The sequence below is a fragment of the Pseudonaja textilis genome, chromosome 1, assembly GCF_049901715.1.
Source record: "Pseudonaja textilis isolate UNSWEBS1 chromosome 1, rPseTex1.2, whole genome shotgun sequence".
Lineage (NCBI taxonomy): Eukaryota > Metazoa > Chordata > Lepidosauria > Squamata > Elapidae > Pseudonaja > Pseudonaja textilis.
The window spans coordinates 55,516,104-55,531,064 of NC_141990.1; the positions used below are offsets into that span (position 1 = coordinate 55,516,104).

The 14,961-nt window shown below is 34.1% G+C and overlaps 1 protein-coding gene across 5 annotated transcripts in view; it reads right to left on the reverse strand.

The window, feature by feature from the left end:
- The window catches only part of BABAM2 (BRISC and BRCA1 A complex member 2), a 147,177-nt gene that overhangs the window by 44,627 nt on the left and 87,589 nt on the right, over positions 1–14,961 (reverse strand). For all 5 annotated transcript variants that reach the window (XM_026695616.2, XM_087934895.1, XM_026695617.2 and 2 more), the window contains 3 exons: positions 9,723–9,822; positions 8,096–8,166; positions 6,038–6,120 (listed from right to left, as the gene is read on the reverse strand). In XM_026695616.2, the coding sequence (XP_026551401.1) occupies positions 6,038–6,120; positions 8,096–8,166; positions 9,723–9,822 (254 nt within the window). The remainder of the gene's footprint in view (positions 1–6,037; positions 6,121–8,095; positions 8,167–9,722; positions 9,823–14,961) is intronic.

Genomic DNA, 14,961 nt, shown 5'->3' on the forward strand with positions numbered 1-14,961 from the left:
ACTCAGAAATTTATCAGATATTCTTGACTTAGTGACATTAATACCATTTTTTCTCAACTAGAACATTACTTTGAAAATTATTGTTAGGTTAATAACTGACACACAGTTCACTTCAACTGCAGAATGGATAAAACACTACGATATTATATGAAATATATGACCATTACCACATTCATTATAAAAAAAAACATTTATGGCTTATGTTAATTCCATAACTAAATTTAAATCAGGTTAACAGCTAGAAGAAGAAATGTAAGAAATGTGTCCTGATAAAATAAAATATTTTTGAAGAATATTTTTATTATCAGAGCCGATCATAAAACTATACTACAACTGTCAGCAATAATTGACTAAAAATTATTTTTCTCCATCATACAAAACATTCAAGCTATCCAGAGAGAACTGCAATAAGTCTTTAATTTTTAGGGTATGATAAGCAGGAATTCACACCAAACTGTTAACAAATATGGACTGAATGCTAATGAACATGAAGAACAGCCAAATTCTTTTGTATGATTGGCTCAAGCCATATGCCCTAGAAGAACATTCTTCTGAAGACATTAGCTGGTATTCAGAGACTGCTATCAATTAATAGAAAATGGTCACGTAGGGTGATTCCAACTGTCCTCCATTCTTTGAAAAATCTGCTGAGAATTATTGCAGGATGTTTTACATCAGATTTCTGGTATTTAACAGAGAGGAAGCTAAGAAAACCCAATATTTTGCATTTTATAACTCAATTTTTACTCACTTTGTAATAATCAATTTCAAATACATATCTTTTCATCTGCAAATTAAAAATTAAGCAACTAACATACAAATATGAACAGTTTTAAAAGGGAAAGTATTCCTCAGCACATTGTTTGTTTATTTTTCTACATTTCTGAACCTCTCATCTCTCTCAAAGGGATTATTTAATTATTTGATATTCTATCATCTGATGGAATTCAGATGAAAACATTGATTTTGCATAAAACTAAAAAAAACCCATATCTGAATAATGTAACTTTTGTTAATGTGTTTTCATGTTATGCTTTTGCTCTAAAATAGAGAAAATTAATATTCTCTTCTGATTACACTTCACATGTGATTAAATGTTTAGAATTACAGGTCTATCAGAAATGAAAGATAAGATCAACTCAAATTTCAAAGAAATGTTTCAGTAGTTTTCTTTGCATTATTTTTCATAACTCAATAACCCTTGGGTATTCAACAAAGCCAGTGATGCATCAGTTAGTTTGAGTAAGTTAATCAGTGGCAATAGTTCAATTGTAATAATTTCTCTCAATAAGTAACTCTAGAATTAATTAAATAAAAAGAAAAAATATTTAGATTTTAAAAACATGGATAATTAAATACTGATTGCTGACTTTCCTGGAGCAAAGTAATTTTGAATTTAATGAGAAACTATTTGAAAATTTTCAAACTTCAAAATTCTTTATGCAGAAATAAACTACTATGTAAAGAAATTTTAAATTATTTTTCTGAATTGCTATATGTAAAAGAAAAAATCACAGCTATGAAACCTGGAAGATGAGGATAGATTCAGTCAATCTCTTGAAGATATACTAACTAAAGAGTTGACTGACTACAAGCTGTGCTGACATGTCTCAAGTGTGCTTTTTTTCTCCTTTCAAATTTACTTTTATTAGAAGGGATGACAATGGACATTTTCGGTGCTAATATTCCAAATACAAAAAGTGAACTTTTAAAAGAAGTAACACACAATTATATATATATATATATGTATGGTATTCAGCTTTGTTCGGGTATTTTCCCACGTCATTGTAGTTGTGCTTTTAAAGTTGTAGCAACGTTTCGGCAGAATCTCATCTGCCACCATCAGGCTTCTGTATTGTGTTCGTCTGTGAGTCAGACTATCACAGCCGTTTCAGTTTTAAATTTGGGGCTAGCCTACTGCTATGCCAGAATGGTTTTTTCTTCATCCTGATTGGTTGGGAGTCTTGGTCTGTGTTTATTGGTCTTGGAGTTTGCTGTGTTCTGCTTGATTGGTGTTTCTAATATCTTCTGTCTGTTTTGTGGGTTTTTTTGTCTTGGTTGGCTGGCAACATTGTGTTCCTGTATTGGAGGCCTTTAGTGCAGCTTGGCTCCGAGTAAATGGATGGCTATCATTTGTTAGGAAGCTAGGTTTCATCTGGGTGCCTGGTTGGGGTGTGTTTGAGCTGGAGGTATCAGGGGGGATCTGTTTGTGCCCAGGTGTTTGCCTGGCTTGTGATGTGGAGATTTTTTTGTTTGTGAGTGCAGGCTTCCAAATAATTGACAGTCTGGTGGAATCATCTCTTCTATTCATGCTTTCAGGTCTTTTATCAATCTCTATGACTTCTCTGATGATTCTGTGGCTGGGGTTTTCTATAGTGGCTAGGGTTTTGGTGCCATTGAAGTTGATGCTATGACCTGTGGCTTTCATGTGTTGGACTAGTGAGGAAGTGTGTTCCAGCTTTTTTACTGCATTTTTGTGTTCATCCAGGCAGGTACTTATTTTTCTTTTGGTCTGTCCAATGTATGTGGCAGGGCATGATGCACAGGGGACTTCATATATGCCTTGGTTTTCCAGGTCAATTTTATCTTTGGGGTTTCTAAGGATGGCTGCTATTTTTCTGTCTGTTTTGAAGGCAGTCTTGATGTGATGCCTGTAGTATCTTACTGATTTTGTCTGTAGCACCTCTTATGTAGGGCAGAACAGCTGTTCCATAGGTCTGTTCATCTTCTAGGTCTCCATTATGTCTCACTGTGTTTTTGTGGATCAAGCCGGTGATTTTGCTTTTGTGGAAGCCGTTGGCTGTCAGTACTTTAGTCAGGGTGCATAGTTCAGTCTTTATGTGTGTCTTGTCTGCCAGGCGTTTGGTTCTGGTGATTAGTGTTTTGGCCAGGGAATTTATCGGTGCTGGGTGGTGATGGGATTGGGCGTTGAGGTAGCGGTTAGTGTGTGTTTTCTTCTAGTATAGGGTGTGTCCTAGTGTGCCATCTGTTTTTTTGTAGATTAGTACATCTAGGAATGGTAGTTGTTTGTTTGTTTCCGTTTCCATGGTGAACTTGATTTTGGGGTGTGTGCTGTTTAGGTGTGTTAGGAAGTTGTTTAGGTTTTCTTTTCCATGGGGCCAAATCACGAATGTGTCATCGATGTATCTTAACCACAGTTTAGGTTTATGGGTGGCATTAGCCAGGGCTCTGGATTTGAATTCTTCCATGAACAGGTTTGCAATGACGGGTGACAGTGGTGATCCCATAGGGAATTTGCTTATATCTTTGTCCTTTGTATATGAAATATGTTTGGTTAAGCAGTGTTCTGTTAGTTCCATGAGGTGTTTAGCTGGTTGGTATTTATTTTTGATGATTTCAAGGGTTTCTTTTATCGGGACTTGAGTACAATACAAAAGACAAAGATACTGGTATTCGAAACAATTAACATATAAAACACTGCCAACCAGTACAGTGATCTCCAAGAGTACAAGGATTCAAGGTTCAGTGGAAAATTTCATCTATGACTGAATCATTTGCTATCTGATACTGTATATCAGGGCTATTTAGCTGCACTATTGCAGGTAGTTTAATTTACACCTCTACTAAGGTTTGAAAACCTTTCTATAAGGATTTATTTATGAACAGGAAATGAAACTATTCAAAATTATTTCAAACTACAGTACTACGACAGTTACAGATTAATATGATTTATATGATATTCTATTGAAAGAGAACTCAAAGGAACTAACAACTTTAAAAAATAAACAATTAAGATAAACAAGTATCTCACATTGATAAGCGACCTGGGGAGAAAGCAAACAATTTCAGGCCAGTTAGGAGAGACCATCTTCCGGGGGACTTCCGGTTTGAGCTTCTTCAGCGACAGACCTCTGCTAGGCTTCGATCCATACTAGCTGCTGGAGCGCCCCGAGCTGGCTGGTTTCGGGGCTAAGCCACCCTGTAGAGGTGGTGAAGAGGGGGGAGACTGCCAGCAGGGTTGAGGAGAGCCGCATCTCTCCTCCCCAGCTGGCCATTACTCCCTTTCTTGAAGGCGGTTGCAGCGGTGGTCAGAAATGGCCACCACAAAGAAGAACTCGACCGGAAAAGAATGTGCAGGAGGAAGATAAGAAGAGAAAGTTTTGGTTGACCGGGTCAAACAACAAAAGCAACAAATAAGGTACCCTAGAATTGAAACTATTTAAAAAAAAACAATAACATTGTTCCCTAAGAAGATTTTTAAGCTGCGAAGGAGAGAGAAAAGGGAAAAGATTTGGTTTTCTCCTTTTCCTATACTGACACCTAAGAGACTTAAGCAAGAAATTGGAAAAAAATCCACTTTGACATCAATAGGCATTTAATGCTGAAAATAAAAAGTCACAGGGATAATAAAGATTTCTGGATAATTAAAAGCTTTTGAAAACAGGAAAGGAGAGAAAAAGAATAAAAGGGTAGAATCTGGAAGGGAGGAGACTGCCTGGAATTAAAAAAGAACTTACAGTAAAATCTCAACAAGACTTCCAAAAAATACATTCTAACTGAAATATCGCAACAAAAACCCCAGGAAGAGAAAGTCGAAAAAGGAGAGACCATCTTCCAAGAATGGTCTTCTTGATGACAACATTGGTACCACTGATATAGATGAGAAGGCAGAAAGGATTTGAAGACCAGAGACAGAGCAATTGTTACAGGAGAGTATAGCTATTTGCATACATTTATTTATTTAACACAATTAAGATTATTAAATAACTTTGGGTGGATATCTGTGCGTGTGTATGAATTAAAACAGGTAAATTATAAAAAAGCGTAAGCATCCAGAAGGCAAACTCTCTATAATAATAAAAAAATTGTACAGTGTCTCAACCATCAAGTTACTCAAGGCTTTGAAGAGCAGCTAAGATTGCAGTGACTTTTTGAACATCCTCAGGGTATGAGCTATAAAGATCTTGGAGGAGATATTCCACAGTTGCAACTCAGAAGACTCATTTTCTATGTTCCAATAGATGGTACTGAATGAAAAAGGTGTTAGATTTCTTAGGCATAACAACATTTCAGAATAATTTCTCAATATCAGGGTATATGTATATGTTCAGTGAACAAAGATCTAGATCTAAATTTAGAATATATACTGTATATATAGCAGCAGTAGGCTAGCCCCAAATTTAAAACAGAAACGGCTGTGAAAGTCTGACTCACAGATGAACACAATACAGAAGCCTGATGATGGCAGATGGGATTCTGCCGAAATGTTGCTACAACTTTAAAAGCACAACTATAATGATGTGGGAAAATACCCGAACAAAGCTGAATACCATACATTGTATATATTTATATCTACATCCATTTATCTATATCTAAATATCTCGTACATATTCCCAGTATGTCTTAGTAACTGTCTGTTGACATATATAATAGAATTCTTTATTGGCCAAGTATGACTGGACACACAAGGAATTTGTCTTCGGTGCATAAGCTCTTTGTGTACATAACAGATATAAGCGATAAATCATGATCATAGTCATAATATATTCATCATGAATCAAAAGATACAACACTTAGTGATAGTCATAGGATACTAAATAAGCAATCAAAATCATACTAAAAATGAAATAAAACAATATAATCATAAAGATATAAGCAACAAGGTTATAGTCATAAGCAGAAAAGGAGATAGATAATAGGAGGGATGAGAAGAATAATAGTAATATAGTCTTAGTAAATAGTTTGAAAGTGTTGTGGGAATTAGTTGTTTAGCAGGGTGATGGCATGCAGGGGAAAAACGTCCTTGTATGTACATCAGGCATATTCCAATATGTTTTTCTGTCTGTGATTTTCAAAGCATTTTGTATCTTACATAATTTAAAAAGAACAAATGATCTAACAAACCTTATGACCTTTTTGAGATTTCAGGTGACATTACACAAACATGAAGATTGCAGAAAACTCAAGACAGATAGGGGAAAAAAGGAGATGCAAGTGTTGCTGTTTTTGGTACTTCCCTGTTAATTTTTGTTTAAATTTTCAAGATGTTTGTATCCAAAGGAAAATAACTACTCACTGTGAACCAGGAAGCAAAAATCCTTCCACATCAGCAACAAAGTGAGTTTTGTGAAACCCTCAGCATCGTACTCTACCACTCCACTATTAAAAAAATTATTAATGAAAAATATAATTAGAACCACAAAGCAAAATTAGGCAGGGAAGGCTTGGCCCTTCCTGTTGGCATACATAAATTCGTGTATAGGGCAAAAGGCACTGTTTCCCTCTCTAGTTAGGCACAAACAATATTAACTAATTACTCTGTTGTGGACATTAACACCTCCTGTGTGCAGCTACCATTACCTACTTGTTTTCCTAGTTCTTATTTAGACCCCATTATACCCAATGAACTTTCCTTCTGGCAGCTCCAGTTTTTAAGCAGCAAATGTGATTAGAATTTACTACAGTACTTATATTTTTCCTTTTATTAATATGTACCGAAAAAACCTGAAATAAAGGTGCACACATGCACACACTTTTAAACGCAAAATTAAAAATGTTGCAACTAGAATAATTAGAAATATCAGCAGAATTAAACTTTCAAAAGTAGGAAAAATTCTGGAAGGTTCTAGAGGAAATGGATTATCTAGACCTTTTTCAATGCGGGTTCAGGCTTCTGCATGGCACTGACCCACATCTATCACACCTGTAGGTGACCTCTGGCAGGACTTGGATGGGGAACTGTTAGTGAAAATTACATAGCTAGTTAGGTGCTATAAACTAAATGGGCAAATATCTGCTATCTTGATCTATATTCTCATCTTGCTGATCCTGTCCATCCACATTATCCATTCTTTCCATTTTTCTATTTCACTCAACATAGCTTTTCTAATGCATCCACCCATTTAGTATGTCCAAAGTATTTGAGTTTCTGCTTGCTGATTATTGCCTCAAGGGAATTGCCCGTTTTTATTTCATCTAGCAGCCTGGCCAATTCTGCCAGCAGGCCCTAAGTACTTAAGTAACCAGCTGTACATTAACACTGGAAAATCACTGTTTTAACTATTCTGATCTTTATTCCCATAGAAATAGTATTTTCCTTCATGATTTTGTTTAGAATTAATCTTCCAGTTTCTTCTCCAATGTACTGTCCATCTTAATGTCAGATCCCTGTAGCTGTCATTTCTTCAGTGGAAGAAGAAGGGGGGGGGGGAGAATGATAAAGAAATCCTTTCTTGATATAACTTGAATACATTCAATCTTACATCGAATTTGTATAACCCACACATGATACAATGGAGAAAGGAATCCCAGATGGCCGGAACCTAACACCTCTGAGCAGCACAGCCAGGAGATGAGAAGACCATATAAAATTCAAGTGAGATGTATGCTTAGGAAACTGTGAAAAAGATTGTTCCTTCAGAAGGGGTGGGGGGTGAAATAAACATACTGGCTTTTGTTTCACAAAATACACATTGAGAGAAGGGGAGGGGTTCTAAACTCCCTTATCTATCTCTGCATACCTGAGAGACCTTAAACGCTGCTTTTAACCCCTACATGAATTGTCTCATCTCAATAAAGGATTCCTTTTTGATACGTTTTGATACGTTTCCAGAAGTTCATTCTAGTTGATTGAATGGGAAAAGTTCTGTAGCCTGACACCTATTCTTGAATCCAAACCTCAAAATTACCCTTTTCACCTATAATTTCACTAATTATACTGTTGAGAATTTATTTGGCTTCTTAATATTTAGCATTAATCTAGAATTTTGACTACTTCTACTTTCAACTAACAAAGGGTACCACCTGTATTATTCATGTTTTTGTTGTTAATAATTTCCCCTTATTTTGGCTTTTTTCTCACCAACTCTTCAGAAATGATCTTGAAGGATAGAGTAAGAAAGAAGAAATGCTAACATTCTTTTCTTCTATACTATGGCATAATTTATCTATTAGTGCATAATAAATACAAATGTAACATAACTACAGTAATATAACTTGGGGCTACCAAGCTTAAATATGGATATTTAAAAAAACTCAAGTGGCAAAAATATTTTTTAGTACATATGAGTAAAAATAGACAGAAAGCTAGTGCTTATAGTTATATTCCATTTTAAGGTGAAACATATATACGTACGTTCCAAAATGACTAAGAAATGCTGCAATATATTCCCTTCTCTTATGGTAACCCTGGATAACATATTGAACCTATAAAGGAAAAGAAAAAATGAATGCAATTATAATAAAACTAAATTACAATATAGAATATTAATTTGGGAGAGTTTTTGCTTTACTAATAATATAATTTATACATTATGTATAGCAAAATTGACAGTAGTCTAGAAATTTTTTTTACATGCATTAGCAATAAGAGGTTGGTGTAATAAACATATATAATAATTACACATACTTTGCATTTTAAGGATTAACAATTTGATTAAACCTTATTATGATATTAAATTCTGCTGTTTTACATAATGGCAATATACTATCCATCTGGAATTTCATACAGTATTTCATAAGTAATTTGAAGAAGTCTATGGTTTCTAAGCATTTTGTTTTATATTGAAATGCAATTTTGTGTATTTCACACTTCTGAAATTTCCTGGGCCAATGTTTAAGTGTTGCAGTTAGAACATGTCTATCATGTTCTATCAGTTCATAATTTCTGCACAATATTCTTCTTTATTTATGACACATTACATAGTTGTCTGACTACTAACTGGAACACTAAACAGGGAGCAATTTTTTGTAGTTTAAAAACAGATCTGGGCACTTGCAAATTTTAAAAAAATAACTAACCAATAGAGCCATAACAAAAACAACTCTAAAGATAGATTCTGGTATAGAAATGCATTTTGAAGTATATTTCATAAATTCATAATTTATAAGATTCCTTTAAGCAAGAGCAATTTAAACAGGAATAAAGGTTATTTCCAGACTATTTCAAAATCAGGTAACAGATAACAGGTAATCAGAGTTGGAAGGGACCTTGTAGGTCATCTAGTCCAACCCACCGCCCAAGCGGAAGACCCTACACCATTTCTGACAAATGGCAGTCCAATCTCTTCTTGAAAGTCTCAAGTGATGGCGCTCCCACAACTTCTGAGGGCAAGCTGTTCCATTGGTTGATTGTTCTCACTGTCAGAAAGTTTCTCCTTATTTCCAGGTTGAATCTCTCCTTGTTCAGTTTCCATCCATTATTCCTTGTCTGGCCTACAGGCACTTTAGAAAATAGATTGACCCCTTCCTCCCTATGGCAGCCCCTCAAATATTGGAAGACCATTATCATGTCTCCCCTGGTCCTTCTCTTTATTAGACTAGCCAAACCCAGTTCCTGTAACCGTTCTTCGTATGTTTTAGCCTCCAGCCCCCTAATCATCCTAGTTGTTCTTCTCTGTACTTTTTCTAGAGTCTCAACATCTTTTTTATAATGTGGTGAACAAAACTGGATGTAGTACTCTAAGTGTGTTTTACTAAGGCTTTCTAGAGTGGTATTAGTACCTCCCTTGATAAGATTGATGCAAACCCTGACGCAAGTTGTACAGCTGAAATGCAGAAAGCTATGCATGGTTTTTTCAACTACTCCTGGATCACCCCAAAGTGACCTTCCATTAGGCAAGTTCACCTTTGGTTTTGAAATTTCTGACTTAACCTTAGTTCATAGGGTTTATCAATTTATCAAGAATAATTTATTTTTACCCTAGTCTAGAGCCCTTGTATTGGAATATCTTGGTAAAAAGTTTGTCTATTCTGGGTATTACCTTGTTGGTTAATAGTTGGCATACTTGGGGAACATAATCAATGAGGCAACCTCCACCTGGAAAAGCAGGAATGTGAAGAGCAGAAGATCCACCAAGAGCACTAGAAAAACAAGTCCATTAAGTAACATCAGATAAAGCTTTGTGATTCTTTCAAAGGTATACATTTTCCATATAAGACGCAACGTATCCTTATGTTCAGATATATTACATATAAAAATCATATCACATTATATATACACAACCCAAAAATGTAATATTAGACTACTGTTTCAATGTTTGCGTTAGATACAGAAAGCAGAACTACATCTATGTTGAGTGATGAAGAAAACCCACTGAATCCAATGGGTTTGGTTTAGAATGTCTTACCACATACTAAAAATCCATAACATGCATGTATCTGAAACCAGGATGAACACATTTATTGACCTTTTCTCTTTTGTAAACAGAAGGAGATAAACATCCCAAAGATTTGTTTGCCACTTTTTAATGCCAGCTTATACTAAGTTTTGGTTGGTCCCTGAGCTTGGCTGTTTGCTTGCAACCATTCAATTACCCAACTAGATAACATATCAATATCATCATAGAGATATAATTTTATTACTGATAACAATAATAATAATTTAATAAATAATATATTAATATCTGTAACAATACCTCTAAAACGGGTGTCAAACTTTTTTGGACTGCATCAGGGTTGTGTTTGACCTCGGAGGGGCTGGGGGCATAACCAGATTGACATCAGTTATGCTAGGAGCGCCTGTGGTGGCCTGGAGGGCTTTTTGGCTGTGATGGCCTCCTCCAGCCCTCTGCCAGTGAAAACAAAGCCCAGCAGGGCCACGAGCACACCTCCCGAGCTCTGTTTTTGCTGGCAGAGGCACCACAGGCCGGTCCTTCACTGCTACCAGGGTGGCCCTGCAGGCCAGATCTAAACATCCCATGGGCCAAATCCAGCCCGCAGGCCTTGAGTTTGACACCCCTGCTCTAAAACTATCAAATATCAACCTCTGTCTATCCTAGGTCTTTGAGAAGGACTCAATAGCTGGATAAAAATGGCAAATTCAGTGTTAACTGTGCGACGAATCATAAACAATACTACAATTAATAATGTTTTTTCTTGATGTCCAATACTGTTTTTTCTAACTGTTCCATTTTAAATGGCTTCTTTTTATTGTATTCTAAGCAAAGCCACCATACAATATTGAACTTTTTATTCTTGTTTTTAGACTAGACTTGCAGCACATTGGCAATCTAAGAAGTCAAAGCAACAGGCTGAATAGGGTAAGTGGAGACAGCTAGAGTTTTCTCACTATAACAATAAATAATCTAGAGCCACAGGAGTATTTTTTTCAAACAACTATGCTAATTGAATAATTTATGAAGCAGAAAATATAAACATCGTTCAAAATAACATCTGAGCATATTTTGCTCCTTTTTATGAAGTTCTCACACTGGTTTTATTTTAATCTTACAAAGCAATTTAAGATTTTTCTAGACTTCAGGGAAGAAATGGTGAACTGAAGATGGCAATGCTAAAACCAGAGCTAACAATCTTAATTGAACGAAGTACTGGCAAGCAGCACTGCTCTTTGTAATTCCTCTCTAGGCAAGATGAGGACTTTCTATCACCCATAAATGTTCTAGAAAACCACTCCTCGCAAGAGCAATGTAGTAGTCTCAGGCAGATTAAGAATCTAGGAAATAAACTTTAAAGATACTATTTGGATTAAATTGAGAATCAGAAAGTTGTAAAATGGTGATTTCTCTTCTGGCATTAAAAATGGAATTCAGAAAAATGAAAGAAACACTACAAGAACGAGGTGAATCGCTGGGTTTTGCTTTAAAATTTACTGAAAATGTGACAGCAGAATATGAACAACAAAGACAAAAGGCAGAAGAGGAGGTGGAGCAAATCACAGAAGAGACCATTTTTAGTGATCATCGAGAACCAAGAACTCTTGAAAGTAATAAGAAAAGAGTTGGAAATAAATACAGGAGATTTAAGAAATTAAATAAAAAGGGGAATATCCAAAAAATTTAAAAAAGGGGAAGAGTCAGCAGAAATTCAAAGGGCGAAAGGAAATTATAAATAGAGAGAGAGAGATAAAAACTGGAGTGAAAGAACAAAGGAGAAAAGACAGGGGGAAAGAAGGGACAAGAAACAGGATTTGGAAACAAAGAAATATGGGAATTGTAAAAAAATGGGAAAATCCTTAATTGGACACAGAGATAAAGAGTGATTATTATATAGAAAGAGGATTCTGCAAAGCATTCAGAGGTAATATAAATAAATTTATAGTTACAAAATAGGGACATATAGACTGACAAGATGAAAAAACAGAATTGTTATTTTTTGGATAATGGAATCTAATGCTCTTCCTCTTTATGTAGAGAGATAATTGTAACAAATAATGGAATATGTATATTAGATATATTGAAATTTTTTAAGATTGGAATGTTGGCTTTTTTTGGTTTAAATATGAATGGAATAATTAATGGAATATGTGTATTAAATATATGGAAATAAATGAAATGATATAGGAGGAGAGCTGAAATGGAATTAATTTTAGGGCTTAGGACTGCTTTACTGTTTGAATGAGTAGATATGTCCTTTTGGGGGAAGGATTTAATGAAATTTAAAAGGAGAAAAATCATGCAGAATCTGATTTATATATGCTATGTATTTTTAAAGGGATTATTAAGTTTAATGTTTTAGGTAATAATATTAAATGTTTTAACAACATTTAAAAGGGGTGAAAATAAACGAATTATAACTTAGAGGTGGTGCACTTATATTGAGATTTCAGGGGGGAAACAAATTTATAGAAGAAGTGTCCTTTTTTAATTAGAATTTAAGATGAAATATACAAATGTGACAGTTAAAAGTACTAAAGTATAGTGATTATGAAGTTATCGTAAGTGAATTAAATAACGAGATAAATATTTGGAATAATACAATAAAATAGAAAATGTATAAAAGCACTGTTAAGATAAGGAATTGGATATAAAAATTGAATATGTAATCATGTTCATATTTGTATGTATATGTGAAACCTGTAATCATGTTGTTCACTAAAAAGAGATGTTAAAATATAGAAAACTGAATAAAACTTGTTTTAAAAAAAAGAGTCTAGGAAATGAGGGGATGCCATCTTTGCTTAAAATGCGGTTGGTGCCTTTATGGACACTAGGTTTGCATACTTCCTTTTCTAATCAATAAGTTACGGATAATTTTAACTGCTTCTTGCAATTAAATATGAGAAGATATAAAAAAACATAAAATAAATAAAACATATCACATTTGAATAAAATATTAAAAATACAAATTCCCAGTTCTTCCAATAACCTTCAAAATGAAATGTACAAGTGTTTCTAGAAAGGAAATTAAATGTGCAAAATTCCTATTTGCTGAAATTCTGAGTCTGAGGACCAATTTGTAGCTAGAGCATTTAGGAATAAAATCTATATAATAACATACAATAATTCAGGACTATAGCTATGCTTTTTGATTACCTAACTATCAGAGAATAGATTCAGTTCAATGGGGAAAAATATATTCGGATAGATATCATTCTACCCAAAAGATCCTTAGAATTCGTATACAGTAGAAAAAAGATCTTTCTGAGAGACTCTACATAAACAGTAAAGCAGAGATTGAATGTAGTGACCCTTTAAATATCTATGGAGATTCTCAGTAATGCATGTCATGGTTGTCCCAAAGATGATTTTTTCAAAAGGCAACTGGACTTATAATCAAATGTCCCTCTATGAATCAAATGTTGATAAACTCTAATACAGTATCTCAACTCCTCGTAGCAGAATGTTACTGTATCATTCTATTGAATAATTGCTCAAGGATGTGAGCATTTCCCAAAAAATATGTATTTTTCAAGTTATCACTATATTGAGCAACACAGAAGTTTTAAAAGGTCAGAATGAATCCTAAAGGAGAAAATACATCTTTGACAAAGAAATCAAACAAGAGAAAAAAGCAAAAACAAAATGGGTTTTCAGAATAGCTCTCTTCCAGTCACAAAAGCATTCATCTATTTTCCCTATATTGTAAAAATTGTAATTCCGGGATCCAATTTGGATCGGTCATTTGGACCAACATTATCCTCGGACGCATATATTTGCCTTCATTTGTTGTAATTCCACTTTAAAATCCACTAATGCTTTAAATAAGAAAGAATTGGCTTGATGTAGCTGACATGCCAGGATTAAACTCTTTGAAAACTATTGGAAATAATGAAAAAGTTGGTATGTTCAGAGACAAAGGAACATATAGAATGACTATCAAAGTAGTCCTCATTTCTATATGCCTTTATAAGGGAAAAAGAATAAGAATGATTCAAAGATGAGCTGATACACTAGCCTAGAGCCAATTATGTTTGTAAGTTATAACCATTTGAAACTCCCACAAATTGGTATTGAAAACTTTTGTGATGCAAACAAATTAAGATATATTAAATAATTAATGTTAAGATTTAATTTATCATTTTTGAAATATGATTTTAAATTATGAATAAAATATTTTAAATCAAAAGAAACTTAGTTTTTAAAAATATTGTATTGACATCATCTTTAATTTTTGTTAAATGCAATTTTTAAAATATGTTCCTTAATGAAAATCACTAATGACTCAAGGGCAATTTTTGTTCAATTAAAATTTTTCAAATCAATTAATATAATTAAAAACTGCAATCCTAATTAAGCTGCCTGAAAGACTATAACAATAACCTTACTTCACTACAGTTGTCAAAAAGACAAAACAAAAATTATATCCAGAGAAAAATTAAGAGTGTTTTCTTGTAACCTGCACATTTTAGGATGGATTAGCCTAGGGAGCTATGGCAAATGTCAGGTTAAATAAATAGGAAACTTTTCTTTATAGATAGTATCTTGGGTCTAATGAAAAGGGCACTGAAATTAAACCATTTTTACAAGTTTGGATGGAGGGGTAGGAAATACAGTTCTCTGATTTTGATGAACTCAATGATGTTATAAAGACACTTAAATAAAACGTAAGAAAACACAAGCAAAACTATTTCCTTGATTCATTTTATTACATGCATGTCTACATTTCTCTTCTTTCACACTTTTTCATTATTATTAATTTGTCTTCCATAATTTGAGTATCTATAAAATATATTCAGGCATTTTATTTTGCTATGGGGAGAAAAGGCATTTCCCTTCCCCTCCCTTTTCCCCCCCAATTCAATTATCATTCATTCTCGCTGTA